Source organism: Ovis aries, chromosome 25 (assembly GCF_016772045.2).
Source record: "Ovis aries strain OAR_USU_Benz2616 breed Rambouillet chromosome 25, ARS-UI_Ramb_v3.0, whole genome shotgun sequence".
Classification (NCBI taxonomy): domain Eukaryota; kingdom Metazoa; phylum Chordata; class Mammalia; order Artiodactyla; family Bovidae; genus Ovis; species Ovis aries.
Window position 1 is genome coordinate 1,851,286 of NC_056078.1, and position 16,928 is coordinate 1,868,213.

The 16,928-nt window shown below is 51.7% G+C and overlaps 1 protein-coding gene across 1 annotated transcript in view; it reads right to left on the reverse strand.

Annotated features, from left to right (window-relative positions):
• Positions 1-3,582: 3,582 nt before the first annotated feature.
• The window catches only part of PGBD5 (piggyBac transposable element derived 5), a 102,774-nt gene continuing 89,428 nt past the window's right edge, over positions 3,583-16,928 (reverse strand). The window contains exons 6-7 of the mRNA XM_012104935.4: positions 6,844-6,949; positions 3,583-5,518 (exon numbers count right to left, since the gene is read on the reverse strand). Coding sequence (XP_011960325.2) covers positions 5,323-5,518; positions 6,844-6,949 — 302 coding nt within the window. The 3' untranslated portion in view covers positions 3,583-5,322. The remainder of the gene's footprint in view (positions 5,519-6,843; positions 6,950-16,928) is intronic.

A 16,928-nucleotide genomic window follows, 5' to 3' on the forward strand; every position in this document is an offset into this window, starting at 1 on the left:
TGAGGAGTAAATGGAGGCACCGGCAGAGCCGAGAGCCAGGCCCGGGTGTAATAAATACTCATTACTGTGGTGACAGTTCGGCTTTGATATAGCCTTGTCTGAGGAATGCGTAAAAGAATGAACCACAGGTTAAAGACAGAGATCGGGCAGGGCGGTGCTCTACCGCTGCGGTCCTCCAGCTGGGAGATGCGGTGTCTCAGGTGTGCTCCACTGCGACCCTTCACCCCCTGCCACAGGACACCCCACCTGATGGACACCCACTCCCATCTCCTCCTTCCCCTCACAGTCCCCACAGAAGTCAGGGGCCTCTCCTCCAGCTCAGCCTTCATCTCCAAATATGGACACAAAAGGGCTCGCTTCCAAGTAGCGTAGGAAAAAAGCCCTACATCTGCAGCACAGTAGCTGATGGAGAAGAGACACAGCCCAGTGTCTCCCCTCCTCTAAGGAGCCCCAGCCCTGGCTGTGCGCAGGTGCACGGCTGCTCTTCACTCCCACGGGCAGCGCCTCCAGCAGTGGCCACAGCCGGGAGGGCCTGGGCGGTGGAGAAAAGGGGCGTGTTCTGGGCAGGGGGAAAGACGCAGGCCCAGCACACGGGACACATCTTCACTTGCTGCTCACATCCTTGAGCGACGCTCCAAGTGCCCCCCTGGTACTGATACCCTCTTGTACTTCTTAATGGGAGAGAAGGACATACTCAGAAGGGAGCTTTAAAAATCCTTTTAAAAATGAGCCACACAGAGAAGCCACATGGAATAAAGGCTTAGGTAATGGAGTCGCAGCACTCTTCCTAATAAAGACCGAAGGTGTTTAGGGCGACAGTCAAGGGTGCAGAACCACAGGGCCATCCCGCAGAGCTCTCCTCCAGAGTGGGCTGCGGCGCCCCTTGGGCAGGGCTGAGGCATTTCCTGGGAACTGCGTTCAGTTTCCTGGGCTCCCTTTCCTTTGGAGCCCTTGGCTTTCTACACCCAAGACTTGCGGATGAGCCTTTGCCCGTTGTGGGGCTAGAACGAGACAGACACAAGCTGGCGAGTGGGCAGCCAGCACCTGGGGAAAGGGATCATGACGCTCTGGAGACCTGCCTTCCACCCCTAGCCCCTGGTCCACAAGACAGCCGGCAGGCACCTGGGGAGAGGTTCCAGGGGCACCCCTTCCCCTTCACCTCCCCTTGTGCCACCTGGTGAGAGGTCAGCTGGCTCAGCACAGGGCTGGCTGCAGCCGAGGGCTCTTTTCCAGCCAACCACTGCCCAGACCCCAGCTCACCAGCAGGTCAACCTGGGCTGGATCAGGCCTTCAGCCAAAAGCTCCCGCCTGGATCCAGGGCAAGAAAGGAATGCAGCTGAGAGAATGGTGCAGGGAGGGGTGCACCTTGAGCATCTGCAATATTTCAGATCAGAAGAGAGGTTTGATCTCATCTGTCTATAAAGCCTCAGAAAGGAGAAAATGCCCTATAAAGGCATTACATAAACTGGTCCTAAAGCTGCCAGCCCTGCTGGTGAATCTGGGGAGCAGTCTGTGCAGTGGTTTAGACCATGGTCTCAGCATCAGGCCCACCGGCTCACCTGGGCAAGCAGTAAAACGTACCCCTTGCCAATGCCTACCTGCAAGCTGGGGACGCAGATGTCCAGGCCCACCCTGTGGGGAGCCTGGGTGGAGAACTGGGGCACAGGGAGCTCTCTGGGCCCATGGACGTGGCCTGTCCCTGTCCGTGCATGGCTGCCCGTGGCGCAGGTCAGTGAAACCTTCCTCCCCTCTCCCATCAGCCTATCACTGAGTTGTTCTCCTCCACCTCAGGGCCTGCTGTGGGGGGTGCCTTTTCCCTTCACCACAGGCTGCAGGGGGCATCTCTCACTGGTGGTGGTGCGCCTGCCTCGCCCCCTCGTCAGGGGCCCTCTCCAGGCAGGGCTCCTCAGGGTGGCGGTGGTGCGCCCCACTATAGGCTGGAGGGGGCATCTCTCAATGGTGGTGGCACGCCTGCCTCGCCCCCTCGTCAGGGGCCCTCTCCAGGCAGATGCTGAGACAGGGCTCCTCAGGGTGGTGGCGGCACCCGCCACGCACCCAGGTCCTCCTCATCCATCTGCGATCTTATCTCGGCAGCAGCTGCAGAGTTAATCCATTTTTGGTGGCCAGGTCTTGTCTAATGCAGTCAATAAACTGGATTTCTTTGCCCAGAATGGTCCAGACGCCAAGTTTCTATGTCACTTACCTGAGTTTTGAAATACTCATGTAATGTTCCAGTGACCAAAGTAAAATACTGTTCAAAATTGAGGCTTTGGGGAGGAAGCAGAGTGTGGGAAGAAAAGACAAATATAGACCCTGCTAAAGCAGCTACCAAATCCAAACAGAAAATCATCCTAATTAGAGTCTCCTAAGCATTAGCGGTGGTGTTGGTGGTTCAGTTGCTTGGTCCTGTCACTGTCTGACTCTTGTGACCCCATGGACTATGGCCTGTCAGGCTCCTCTGTCCTGGGATTCCACAGGCAAGAATACTGCAGTGGGTTGCCACTGCCTCCTCCAGGGGATCTTCCCAATTCAGGGATCAAACCTGAGTCTCCTGCACTGCAAGCGGATTTTTTACCTCTGAGCCACTAAGGAAGCCCAAGAGTCACCCTACCTACTTCCAAAGGCAGCTGAGGCCACGTGACACAGCAGAGACTGTGCGGAGCCCGGCAGTCTACCTTGCTTTCAGCTACTAGATGTTCTCTGGAGAAGCTTAGAAGTCCTGCTGGTGCTTTCCCGACAGGGCTGGGAGCTCACTGTCCACCCTTCCTTTCTAGACCCTGCAGCAAAGACCTGCCACGGGACTGGTTTGCCACAGAATGAAGGGGCCACCTACCTCCCAGCCTCTGCCAGGGCCCTGCTGGCAGCCTCTCCCCTGAGAACCTCTAGCTGGGCCCCTTCCTGGTCGAGAACAATGACCAGCTTCCCAGTGAGCCTGTCCAGTGCGGACCGGCCAGCCTTCAGACCCAGGGAGGAAGGGAGTCTGGTGACTTCTGACCAGTTACCCCACACCCCATCCATGGGTGCAGTCCAGGTCCCTGCAGGCTTTCCTAGTCAGTGCCGCCTGGCATTTTGTCCTCCTAGAAAGAGAAGAGAAATCCCTTTGAACCCAAGAGCTGATGCTATCACAACAGGTTCCACCAGAAACCCAGCTAACCTGCTGGTCTCTCTATCATTTATCAGAAACCAGGGGGCCACCATCTTAAAACCAGAGCACTAACATGGGATAATTACTCTATAATTGCCTGGTAATGTGAAGTCACCCTCTATTGGTCACAGCAGCACCTCTGGAGTTGAGTAAGAACGACACACGGCCTAGCAGAGAACAGACCCGGGTGGAGACAGGCATGATGCATCTAATGGCAGAGGCATCTATCGGCACAACTGAGCAGTCACAGGACAGGGCATCAGGTGCGTTTCTACCCATCAACAGTCAGCTGGGTTTTTCTTCTAAACTGCTCGCTGGTTCACGACACTAGAGTGGCAAGATCATATAGACTAGACTATACACGACGTCAAGACTCACAAGAGCGGCCTGGAGTTTTGTCTGTGACCTTTTAAACAAACTCACATATTAACAAAGAGTCAACATCTAAATAGACTTTTATTTTTTCTTTTACTTACTTGGACAGAAAAGAAAATTCATCAGCTTCCATTAGTCTCCCTAAGTGTTGGAAATGCATTAAACTCAGAAATAGTGGACCTTGTAGAAAAGCATCACAAATTAAAAATAGATTTCTCCATGTGGTAAAAGTTCTTTCAATCCAATTAAAGGACACGGCAAAGGTGTTTTGAAACACAATTTAAAATTCGGCCTACAATCCGTGGCATCGAGTTAAAGCCACAGGGCGAGGTCGTGAACTGGGTACAGATACGATGTGATCCGGAGCATGCCGCCAGCAACACTTGCGATTAACGGAGTGACGACACGGAAGAACATCCCAAAGCCTGAGTAGAGGAGGTGTGCGTTTGTGAAAATAAAGGGGTGACATAGATTGGGTTGAAGGGAGATCACGTAACTTCAGAAATTACTCGTTTCTTATCTGTGGGGACAGCCAGACCAGCCGACCACCCTAGCGGAGGTCTCCCAGGGAGACGTGTGAACCTTGGTTCAGAGAAGGCCCAGGTGTTCTGAGAAGTAAGTAGAGCCCTTGCTGCCAGCTGCTCATCATGGAGGCCTTTCAGGCTGGTGGTGAGCAGACCCCAGGCTCTGGGAGTCACACTCAGCCAAGCTGTACAGGGGGGTCTGCCAATGCCCGCCACACCATCACAAGGCAGGCAGTGAGGCTGGCCAGCACTGCCCAGGGACCACACGAGAGGGAGAGAGCGTGGTCACCCACAGAGACAATCTTGTCTCAGCCGTGCTGTGTATTTTCCAAAACAAGTAATTCTGCCAGTGACGGTGTCTGTGCAAAGCTCAAGGCCCACAGGCCCCCATGGTCTGATGGATGCAAAGTACCCTTTCTGGCCCAGGTTCAGGCCCAGGCCCGTGATCATGCAAGGAGCCACAACAGGGTGGGGTGAGAGGGTGAGGACAGAAGAGGGACATTTCCTTTTACAGAAGATCTTGAGCAACAGTAAGAAAATAACCTGAAGATATATCTAAAAATAAGAACAGCATCACACTTCACCGCCATCCTGTCACCGTCTTTCTCCCCATACACCAGCCACTCCGGGACAGGCAGGAGTGCCGTGTGCACACACCAGAGTGGCCCCACTCCCCATACCAACACTGCCTTTCAGCCATGCCAGGCTGTTCCTTCTGCTACGAGCCCTGTTCTGAGCTGCCCACTCGAGGCAAACACTGGCAAACCCTCTGGGCTCCTACACAACCCCAGACAATCCCAGCTGCACACGGCCCAGCTGGCTCCCTTCCCATCACCCTCAGACACTGCGTGACCTGAACCATGGCGTGGACATCTTTCATCTTCACCAGCTCGTTCCATCCCTGGCGCCCACGATGGCAGCAGCCCTCCCGGGTTCCCTGTGCTGAACGGGCTCCCAATGGCCTCCAGGGGGACTGCAAGGGTGCCCTGCCCTGCGCTGGTGGCATGGAAGGTCTGGCTCAGGGCCACACCTGCCGGGTGCTCACGCCAAGGTGGTGGCCACTCTCCGGAGGGAAGCCGTGCTCTTCTCTGTGTGGAGACCGGATGCTGCTCCCCTCTGACCAGGTCCATCCTGGCGCCTCCAGAGGCCCTGAGCACCCCGCCTGGACTGTAGCCACACACAGGGCGTCCACGGGTCTCTGACCGGCAGGGCAGACATCAGGCTCCCCCGCCCCTCCCTGGACCTGGTCCTTACCTAGCCCGGGCCACGCCCAGGACATCAGAGGCTTGGAGAGGTATCCTCCAGGCCCAGCAGCTCTTGCACGAGTCTCTCACCAAACTGGGCCCGGCTGTACCTCTTCACGTGGTAGGCATCTGACATCTTGTACAGAATGTAGGCGTTATTGACGGCTATGCTGACGGCAAACCAGAACACCTGTTGCCAGGTCTTGTTCGGTTTATGAGAAATGAAATACCTAAGAGGACAGAAGGGTAAAAAGGGCTGACTCAGATGGAGCCCAGGTGCCCCGTGCAGGAGAGATTCCCAAAGGCCTCGTCAGGCTCAACAGGGTGCTGTTGGGAGTGTGGGCGTGGGAATCAGGCTGGGGAGAGGGGAACAGGGAGCGGGGAGGACAGCTCTCACTGAGGCTCAGGCACATGAACTTTACTTATGATGAAAATAGTCCCTAGGAAAGGATCAGGTGGAGGAGGTGGGTCACCGCAGGGGCCACTGAACCAGGAGCCAGGCCTGTGTGGTGTGGCTGGGGCTCAGGAGGACACAGGGCTGCGGGCTTCCCTGCACAAGCGTGGCGCGTCCCGAGCCCCTCCTGCCACGACCACCCGCAGCTCCTCGCTCTTCTCTTCACTGCCCCACCTTCCCCCAGACGGAGGACAGCTGTCACCTCAGGAGAGCCTTCTCTGCTGGAGAGCCCCGCCTCAGGACCCACCCCTGGGCCGCTGCCCTCTGCAGGCATGTGTGTCTCTGCACCCCAAATGCCGGGTGTTGGAGGGTCAGCAACCTCCGCACCACTGAGGCGCCCAGCCAGGGCAGCCTGCAATGTCTGCTTCATCACACAGACTGCCCTGTGAGCACCACCCAGGCCCATGAGCTGCCAGGCAGGCCAGGGCTCCAGGAAGACTGTAGTGACTCTGAGGGAGTGGGGCGCCCTCTACCTCTGGGCTTTTCCAGGAGGCCCAGGTTCCTGCACTGCCCTCCCCACCAAGCAGCCTGGGAGACGTCAATGACCCTCAAGGAGGGCTGAGAAAAACGCCCACCGCCCTCTGGGTTAGTCTCACCCTGTTTTAGATTGTGAGGTTCAGGCCCAGCAGTTAACAGGCCAAGGTTCAGCAGCTCCCGATGTGGGCATGGGAGCCGCCTGGAGACAGCACTGGGGCACGCATATGCGTGTGGTCCCCACGTGTGCACTCATGGTGATACTGCGCCTGAGCCCACACTCACACGTGAAACGACTCAGTAACCACGGCTCACCCACTGACGTGAGGGACCGCGCCCCATCTGCGGAGGGGACGCTGGGCAGGGCCTCAGGGACGATAGCGGGCGGGGTCGGGCCCGACGGCGGACGTGGAGGAGGGGGAACAGGCAGGGCCACAGTGCGGGCAGCCGGGCGGCGGGAGGTGGGGGTGGCCGCGTGGCCGGGCCCTGGGGGACGCCGGGCTGAGGGCTCAGGGTTTTCTCTCTCAGGGTCTTCATCTGTCAGCTCTGATGGGGCAGCTGATCATGCGGTAGCCCCCGCTCTCGGCAGCGAGGCCCCGCGACGCTCGCCGGCGCCGGCTCACTTACTTGCTGTACTTGTCGTCGTACTTGCAGATGTAGCTGAGGTGGGCCGCGAAGGCCTCCACGGCCAGCGGGCAGGGGATCTCCCCGCTCCTCCTCTTGATGATCGCTCCTGCAGAGACAGGCGGGACACCCCCTCTGAGCCTCCCCTGCGGACCCCCGTTCAGGGCACGGTCTTCTCCATCCTGTCTGCTTGTCAAGACCCCTGCGGACCCCCATTCAGATCACGTTCTTCTCCATCCTGTCTGCTTGTCAAGACAGACAGCAGGGGAGGAGATGGAAAAAACCACTATCAACAACATCACTGAGGCTTCAGGGGAGCTGAGGAAAACACGGGCAGGTGAGCAAAGAACATGGAGTCGCAGCACAGACCAGGGCAGGGCCCGCGACAGATAATGGCAAAGGCGGGTGTGAGCGGAGCAGGGCTGGAGCATCCGACAGGGCCCTGAGAGCAGAGCGGAGGCCAGGGCTCACTGGCCCCTGCTCCCTCCCCCAGGCTCCCACTCCCTTCCCCAGGCCCCCGCTCCCTTCCCCAGGCCCCCGCTCCCTCCCCAGGCCCCCGCTCCCTTCCCCGCGGCTCCCGCTCCCTTCCCCCGGCCCCCGCTCCCTTCCCCCGGCCCCCGCTCCCTTCCCCCGGCCCCCGCTCCCTTCCCCCGGCCCCCGCTCCCTTCCCCAGGCTCCCGCTCCCTTCCCCCGGCCCCCGCTCCCTTCCCCAGGCCCCCGCTCCCTTCCCCAGGCTCCCGCTCCCTTCCCCTCGGCCCCCGCTCCCTTCCCCAGGCCCCCGCTCCCTTCCCCAGGCTCCCACTCCATCTGCCAGGTCTGAGAGCAGTGCAAGGAGGTGGCCACCACTGTCAGGGGGCCAGGGATCCGGTCCACCTGCTCTGCTCAAGGCAGGGTTCAGAAGAACCAGGAGCCGCCTGACCCCAGGCTCTGCTACGCCTCCACTGTGGACAGAACCCTTTACCCTTTACTGATCCTCAAATGCACTCTCTCACATGCCTTCAAACACCGTATCCTCCTTAACACAAATGGAACTGAGTCCCAGGGTCACGACCAAAGTCACGGCAAGAGTGAAACATTCCACCGACCAGGAGTGAGAAGCAGAGAGAGATCAGTCAGCCCTCTCCAGCCTGCTGCCCAATAACCTGTCTTCCGAGACCTGCCCTGAATAGGGGGGCCGTCCACTGCACCCCCAGAGGTGATGTGCGGGCTGGAAAGACGGTCAAGTGTGGTGAGAGTTACACAGCACTTCCTCTGAGGAGCCTCCCCTGCAGCAGCACCATGTGAGGGAGAAGAATGCCACTGTTTTCAGGGATTAGTTCGCAGGGCTGTGAAATTTTAGCACTGTTTAAATATGTGTGGGGTAGCTCCTCCCGGCCGCCGCCCCTGACCTTGGACTTGGGTAGCTCCTCTCGGCCATTCCAGCGCCATCGCAGCCTGGCACTCTCGGCCACTGCCCCTGACCTTGGACGTGGGGTAACTCCTCTTGGCCGCTGCATCTTGGGAATGGGGTCCTCCCAGCTTTTGCCCCTGACCTTGGACGTGGGGTAGCTCCTCTCGGCCACGCTATGTGCGCTGGTCGCAGCCACCTGCGACCTTTCAGTGCCAAGAAAATGCACAGGTCACAGCAAACACCCTCTTCTAACAACACAAGAGAAGACTACACATGGACATCACCAGATGGTCAACACCGAAATCAGATTGATTCTATTCTTTGCAGCCAAAAATGGAGAAGCTCTATACAGTCAACAAAAACAAGACCAGGAGCAGACTGTGGCTCAGATCATGAACTCCTTATTGCCAAATTCAGACTGAAATTGAAGAAGGTAGGGAAAACCGCTAGACGATTCAGGTATGACCTAAATCAAATCCCTTATGATTATACAGTGGAAGAGAGAAATAGATTTAAGGTCCTAGATCTGATAGATAGAGTGCCTGATGAACTATGGAATGAGGTTCATGACATTGTACAGGAGACAGGGATCAAGACCACCCCCATGGAAAAGAAACGCAAAAAAGCAAAATGGCTGTCTCGGGAGGCCTTACAAATAGCTGTGAAAAGAAGAGAAGGGAAAAGCAAAGGAGAAAAGGAAAGATATAAGCATCTGAATGCAGAGTTCCAAATAATAGCAAGGAGAGATAAGAAAGCCTTCCTCCGTGATCAAGGCAAAGAAATAGAGGAAAACAACAGAATGGGAAAGACTAGAGATCTCTTCAAGAAGATTAGAGATACCAAGGGAATATTTCATGCAAACATGGGCTCCACGAAGGACAGAAATGGTATGGACCTAACAGAAGCATAAGATATTAAGAAGAGGTGGCAAGAAGACACAGAAAAACTGTACAAAAAAGATCTTCATGACCAAGATAATCACAATGGTGTGATCCCTCACCTAGAGCCAGACATCCTGGAATGTGAAGGCAGGTGGGCCTTAGAAAGCATCACTACGAACAAAGCTAGTGGAGGTGATGGAATTCCAATTGAGCTATTTCCAATCCTGAAAGGTGATGCTGTGAAAATACTGCACTCAATTTGCCAGCAAATTTGGAAAACTCAGCAGTGGTCACAGGACTGGAAAAGGTCAATTTTTATTCCAATCCCAAAGAAAGGCAATGCCAAAGAATGCTCAAACCACCACACAATTGCACTCATCTCATGCGCTAGCAAAGTCATGCTCACAATTCTCCAAGCCAGACTTCAGCAGTACGTAAACCGTGAACTTCCAGATGTTCAAGCTGGGTTTAGAAAAGGCAGAGGAACCAGAGATCAAATTGCCAACATCTGCTGGATCATGGAAAAAGCAAGAGAGTTCCAGAAAACATCTATTTCTGCTTTATTGACTATGCCAAAGCCTTTGACTATGTGGATCACAATAAACTGTGGAAAATTCTGAAAGAGATGGGAATACCAGACCACCTCACCTGCCTCTTGAGAAACCTATATGCAGGTCAGGAAGCAACAGTTAGAACTGGACATGGAACAACAGACTGGTTCCAAATAGGAAAAGGAGTACGTCAAGGCTGTATATTGTCACCTTGCTTATTTAACTTATATGCAGAGTACATCATGAAAAACGCTGGAATGGAAGAAGCACAAGCTGGAATCAAGATTGCCAGGAGAAATATCAATAATCTCAGATATGCAGATGATACCACCCTATGGCAGAAAGTGAAGAGGAGCTAAAAAGCCTCTTGATGAAAGTGAAAGTGGAGAGTAAAAAAGTTGGCTTAAAGCTCAACATTTAGAAAACGAAGATCATGGCATCTGGTCCCATCACTTCATGGGAAATAGATGGGGAAACAGTGGAAACAGTGTCAGACTTTATTTTGGGGGGCTCCAAAATCACTGTAGATGGTGACTGCAGCCATGAAATTAAAAGACGCTTACTCCTTGGAGGAAAAGTTATGACCAACCTAGACAGCATATTCAAAAGCAGAGACATTACTTTGCTAACAAAGGTCCATCTAGTCAAGGCTATGGTTTTTTCTGTGGTCATGTATGGATGTGAGAGTTGGACTGTGAAGAAAGCTAAGTGCTGAAGAACTGATGCTTTTGAACTGTGGTGTTGGAGAAGACTCTTGAGAGTCCCTTGGACTGCAAGGAGATCCAACCAGTCCATTCTGAAGGAGATCAGCCCTGGGATTTCTTTGGAAGGAATGATGCTAAAGCTGAAACTCCAGTACTTTGGCCACCTCATGCTAAGAGTTGACTCACTGGAAAAGATTCTGATGCTGGGAGGGGTTGGGGGCAGGAGGAGAAGGGGACGACAGAGGATGAGATGGCTGGATGGCATCACTGACTCGATGGATGTTGAGTCTGAGTGAACTCTGGGAGCTGGTGATGGACAGGGAGGCCTGGTGTGCTGCGATTCATGGGGTCAGAAAGAGTCGGACACGACTGAGCGACTGAACTGACTGAACTGAAATATGTGTGAGTAGTGAAAGTCACTCAGTCCTGTCCAACTCTGCGACCCCATGGACTATACAGTCCAAGGAATCCTCCAGGTCAGAATACTAGATTGGGTAGCCTTCCCTTCTCCAGTAGTTGAAGTAAAAATGGCTCGTCACCCCCTCCCCACTGAGGGGGAGGGAGACAAGAGTCACACCGATCCATCTGCTCAGACTCAGCCCTAAACCAGGACAGTTTTTTGTCTCCCATCCCTGCTCCCCAAATACTGACTTTCTGCACTGGAGTGCCTGGAGATCTTATGAGAGGCTGAGAAGCTAGCTCTGGAGGTGTGGGGACGCTTGGGCAGCACCCAGGCAACACGCTTTCTAAAGCCTCAAGACCTCAAAGAACCATGGTGCCCGTCCAGGGCCTCCTCCCAGTCAGAGGCTCCTGGGGCCCGGATCCTGAGAGCTTCTCTCCACAGAGACACTCTACTGTCGGATGCCGCGGCCACATGCAGGTCCTCCAAGGCTGGGCTCTCCGCCTCCACGGAGGGCGGTCTCTCTACAGCACCCTTCCTGTGGGGACCTGCCCTGGGGCCTCTGCTCACCACCCAACCCCAAACACAAGAGAGCAAACACCCCCACCTCACACCTGGCCTGGGTGCATGGCCCAGGGAGGCTTCCCATCGCCAGCTCTATTTTAATTTGCCTGACTTTCAACTACAGCCTCCTCTGGGGCTAAAGAGGCCCCCTTAGGGCTTCCCAGATCCATGTGGGTATGAGCAGGTCAGACTGTCTGATAAAATCCCCTCCCTTCTCTCTTCCCAGAGGCAGGGGACGCCTCGCTCTGAGGCAGCAGGGTCCCAGCGGGTCGGGTCCACTCTCCAGGGATGAGGGCATGGTGCTGGCCGGGGCCCTGCGGTTCCCACCGGCTGCCCTCAGCACCGGCAGGGCAGTAGCTTCAGGGCTGCTCACCCAGGTGTGAGAGGCCTGCTCCCCTTCTCTCGGAAGAAGAAGTTTCCTCCCTATTCCTTCACACTTTTGAACTTAAATGAGGATTACAGCTGGAAATAGAAGACTGGCTTCAAAATCCAGGTTTCTGTCAATCTCTTTGAGCATTTCTCCAAGGTTATTACCAGTCCAGCCTCCTCCCTGGTGATACCTTAGATTTCAGATACTACTCAAGATGAAAAGGGTGAGACTGCTGTCCTATTAATATTGTTTTCTGAGGAATGGAAAGTTTTAGACATTGGAATATTGACAAGAGGTTATGTGATATTTACTGTCTCTGCTGACGTCATAACCAGGGATGATGTGTTGTCTCTGGGTGCACCCTTGTATGTCTGTGGCTTGGTGTGACCCTCTGCACATCTATATTCTAAGAGTAAACCTCTGTGACACTGTAGGTTCACATGGGCCTATGACAGAACTACCTGTCTTCCTGTTGCAGGGGTCTGTCTCTCCACCTCCTCCAGGTTTTTTCTGGCTGGGCTGACGTCCTTTCTGCCCTTCTCTAAGTCTGAACGAATGAGTCAAGACCTAACACACAGACCTGATATCTGATATGCAAACATTCCACACCCACACGAGCCTCATGGACTCTGAACTCTATGGGCAAAGAGGGAGATGGAAGACTCAAAAAGGATTTGGTTCTTCATGGGGATGACTCTGGGTAAATGACAGCATGTAACTTAAAGAGCCTGCATACCCTCACACTGAAGACTGGGTGCTGAAGAATTGATGCTTTTGAACTGTAGTGTTGAAGAAGACTCTTGAGAGTCCCTTGGATTGCAAGGAGATCCAACCAGTCCATCCTAAAGAAGATCAATCCTGAATATTCACTGGAAGGACTGATGCTGAAGCTCCAAAACTTTGGCACCTGATATGAAGAGCCAAATCACTAGAAAAGACCCCGATGCTGGCAAAGGCTGAAGGCAGGAGGAGAAGGGGATGACAGAGGATGAGAGGGCTGGACGGCATGACTGACTCAATGGACTGGAGTCTGCGCAAGCTCATAGAGACGGTGAAGGACAGGGAAGTCTGGCATGCCGCGGTCCATGGGGTTGCAATGAACTGGACACAATTGAGTAACTGAACAATGACAGGGCTCACACTTTCTGAAAGAGCGCTCATTCTCCCTTAGAATCCACAGTAAAGAATAACAAATCAATCCCTAAAATGTTCAGTATGAAAAAGCGAAAAGATGTGACACTGAAAGATGAACTGCCCAGGTTGGTAGGTGCCCGATATGCTGCTGGAGAAGAGCAGAAAAACAGTTCCAGAAGGAAAGAGGAGGCTGAGCCACAGTGGAAACAATGCCCAAGTAGGTGGCCAACATGCTGCTGGAGAAGAGCAGAAAAACAGTTCCAGAAGGAAAGAGGAGGCTGAGCCACAGTGGAAACAATGCCCAGCTATGGATGTGTCTGGCAATGACAGTAAAGTCCGATGCTGTGAAGAGCAATATTACGTAGGAACCTGGGATGTCAGGTCCATGAAAAAGGTAAATTGGAAGTGGTCAAACTGGAGATGGCAAGAGTGAACACCCACATTTTAGGAATCAGAGAACTAAAATGGACCCAAACGGGTGCATTTAATTCAGAGGACCATTATATCTACTACTGTGGGCAAGAATCCCTTAGAAGAAATGGAGTAGCCATCATAGGCAACAAGAGTCTGAAATGCAGTACTTGGGTGCAATCTCAAAAGTGACAGAATGACCTCTGTTCATTTCCAAGGCAAATCATTCAATATCACATTAATCCAAGTCTATGTTCCAACCATTAACGCTGAAGAAGCTGAACAGTTCTATGAAGACATACAAGAACTTCTAGAACTAACACCAAAAAAAAAAAAAGATATCCTTTTCATTACAGGGGACTGGAATGAAAAAGTAGGAAGTCAAGAGACACCTTCAGTAACAGGCAAGTTTGGCCTTGGAGTACAAAATGAAGCAGGGCAAAGGCTAACAGAGTTTTGCCAAGAGAATGCACTGGTCATAGCAAACACCCTCTTCCAACAACACAAGAGAAGACTCTACACATGGACATCACCAGATGGTCAATACCAAAATCAAATTGATTATATTCTTTGTAGCCAAAGGTGGAGAAGCTCTATAGTCAGCAAAAATAAGACTGGGAGCTGATTGTGGCTCAGATCATGAACTCCTTATTGCCAAATTAAAACTTAAATTGAAGAAAGCAGAAAACCAATAGACCATTCAGGTATGACCTAAATCAAATCCCTTACAGTAGAAGTGACAAATAGATTCAAGGGATTAGATCTGATAGACAGAGTGGCTGAAGAACTATGGATGGAAGTTCGTGACATCATACAGGAGGCAGGGATCAAGATCATCCCAAAGAAAAAGAAACGCAAAAAGGCAAAATGGCTATCTGAGGTGGCCTTGCAAATAGCTGTGAAAAGAAGAGAAGTAAAAAGCAAAGGAGAAAAGGAAAGATAGACCCATTTGAATGCAGAGTTCCAAAGAAGAGCAAGGAGAGAGAAGAAAGCTTTCCTCAGTGATCAATGCAAAATAAAGGTAAACAATAGAATGGGAAAGACTAGAGATCTCTTCAAGAAAATTAGAGATACCAAGGGAACACTTCATGCCAGGATGGGCACAATAAAGGACAGAAATGGTATGGATCTAACAGATGCAGAAGATATTAAGAAGAGGTGGCAAGAAAACACAGAAGAACTACACGAAAAAGATCATAACGACCCAGATAACCATGATGGTGTGATCACTAACCTGGAGCCAGACATTCTGGAGTGTGAAATCAAGTGGGCCTTAGGAATCATCACTACAAACAAAGCTCGTGGAGGTGATGGAATTCCAGTGGAGCTATTTCAAATCGTAAAAGATGATGCTGTGAAAGTGCTGCACTCAATATGCCAGCAAATTTGGAAAACTCAGCAGTGGTCACAGGACTGGAAAAGGTCAATTTTCATTCCAATCCCAAAGAAAAGTAATGCCAAAGAATGCTCAAACTACTGCACAACTGCACTCATTTCACACAGCAACAAAGTACTGCTCAAAGTTCTCCAACCTAGGCTTCAAGAGTACATGAACCGAGAACTTCCAGATGTTTAAGCTGGATTTAGAACAGGTAGAGGAACTAGAGATCAAACTGCCAACATCTGCTGGATCATAGAAAAAGCAAGAGAATTAAAAAAAAAAAAATCTACTTCTGCTTCACTGACTATGCTAAAGGCTTTGATTGTATGGATCACAACAAACTGGAAAATTCTTCATGAGATGGGAATAACAGACTACCTGACCTGCCTGCTGTGAAACCTGTATGCAGGTCACGAAGCAACAGTTAGAATGGGACATGTACAACACACTGGTTCCAAATCAAGAAAGGAGTAAGTCAAGGCTGTACACTGTCACCCTGCTTATTTAACTTAGATACAGAGTATAGCATGCAGAATGCCGAGCTGGATGAAGCACAAGCTGGAATCAAGATTGCCAGGAGAAATGTCAATAACCTCAGATTCCCTGGAGCCTCAGGTGGTAAAACATCTGCCTGCAATATGGGAGACTCGGCTTCAATTGCTGGGTCGGGAAGATCCTCTGGAGAAGGAAATGGCCACCCACTCCAGTACTCTTGCTTGGAAAATTCCATGGATGGAGGAGCCTGGTAGGCTACAGTCCATGGGGTGGCAAAGAGATGACACGACTTACTGACTTCACTCTCTTCTTTCACTTCAGATATGCAGATGACACCACTCTTATGGCAAAAAGCAAAAAGGAACAAAAGAGCCTCTTGATGAAGGTGAAAGAGAAGAGTGAAAAAGCTGACTTAACATTCAAAACTCAACACTCAAAAAAAAGATGATCATGGCATCTGGTCCCACCACTTCATCACAAATAGATGGGGAAACAATGGAAACAGTGACAGAGTTTATCTTTTAGGGCTCCAAAATCACTGCAGATGGTGACTGCAGCCATGAAATTAAAAGACTCTTGCTCCTTGGAAGAAAAGCTATGACTAACCTAGACAGTGTATTAAAAACCAGAGACATCACTTTGCCGACAAAGGTCAAAGCTATGGTTTTTCAGTAGTCATGTATGGATGTGAGAGCTGGACTACAAACAAGGCTGAGCTCTGAAGAATTGGTGCTTTTGAACTGAGGTGTTGGAGAAGACTCATGAGAGTCCCTTGACTGCATGGAAATCCAATCAGTCCGTCCTAAAGCAAATCAACCCTGAATATTCATTGGAAGGACTGATGCTGAAGCTGAACCTCCAATACTTTGGCCACTTGATATAAAGAGCTGACTCACTGGAAAAGACCATGATGTTGGGAAGGATTGAAGGCAGGAGGAGAAGGTGATGACAGAGGATGCGATGGTTGGATGGTAACGCTGACTCAATGGACCTGAGTTTGAGCAAGCTCAGGGAGATGGTGAAGGACAGAGAAGCCTGGCATGCTGCAGTCCCTGGGGTCACAAAGATTAAAACTCGACTGAGTAACTAAACAACAGAATGTTCATAAGCAGTTACATGTTTTCTGAAATGGGAAATTCTGCTCACCTTTTACAAGAGCATATATGTTCATAATAGAAGACAGTATAAAGCTGGCAAGCAGTCTTTAGAACATAGGAGACTCTATCATCTGGGTGATATAATAAGTAGGGAAAAAATAATTATTTGATCAATGGTTCAGGAACAGAGGTGGGGCTGCTTGGTCAACCAATCTTTGCCACTTATCAAAAAAAATAGTAGCACCCTGACTGATGCCACATACCAAAATAAATTCCAAGTGCAAAGAGCACAAAATCACATTATAAAACAACCAGGTGGTCTATTTACTTACCTGGCCTTGGGACAGAGCAGGGTTTTTTTTAAGCATGAGAACAAATAACACGATTAACAGCAGTGCGTGCCTGTTAAGTCTGATTCTGTGCGACCCTACGGACTGTAGCCTACCAGGCTCCTCTGTCCATGGGATTTTCCTGGCAAAAAATGGAGTGGCTTGCCATGCCCTCCTCCATGGGTCTTCCCAACTCAGGGATCGAACTCCAGTCTCTTATGTCTCCCATATTGTAAGCAGGTTCTTTAACACTAGTGCCACCTAGGAAGGCCCTCAACAGCTGTGCCTATGTGGAAATGAAAACCCTTTGCACGTTAAAAATACTGACCATAAATAAAAGCAACAGGAAGACAAATGCATAAAAATACCTGCTAGAGGCAT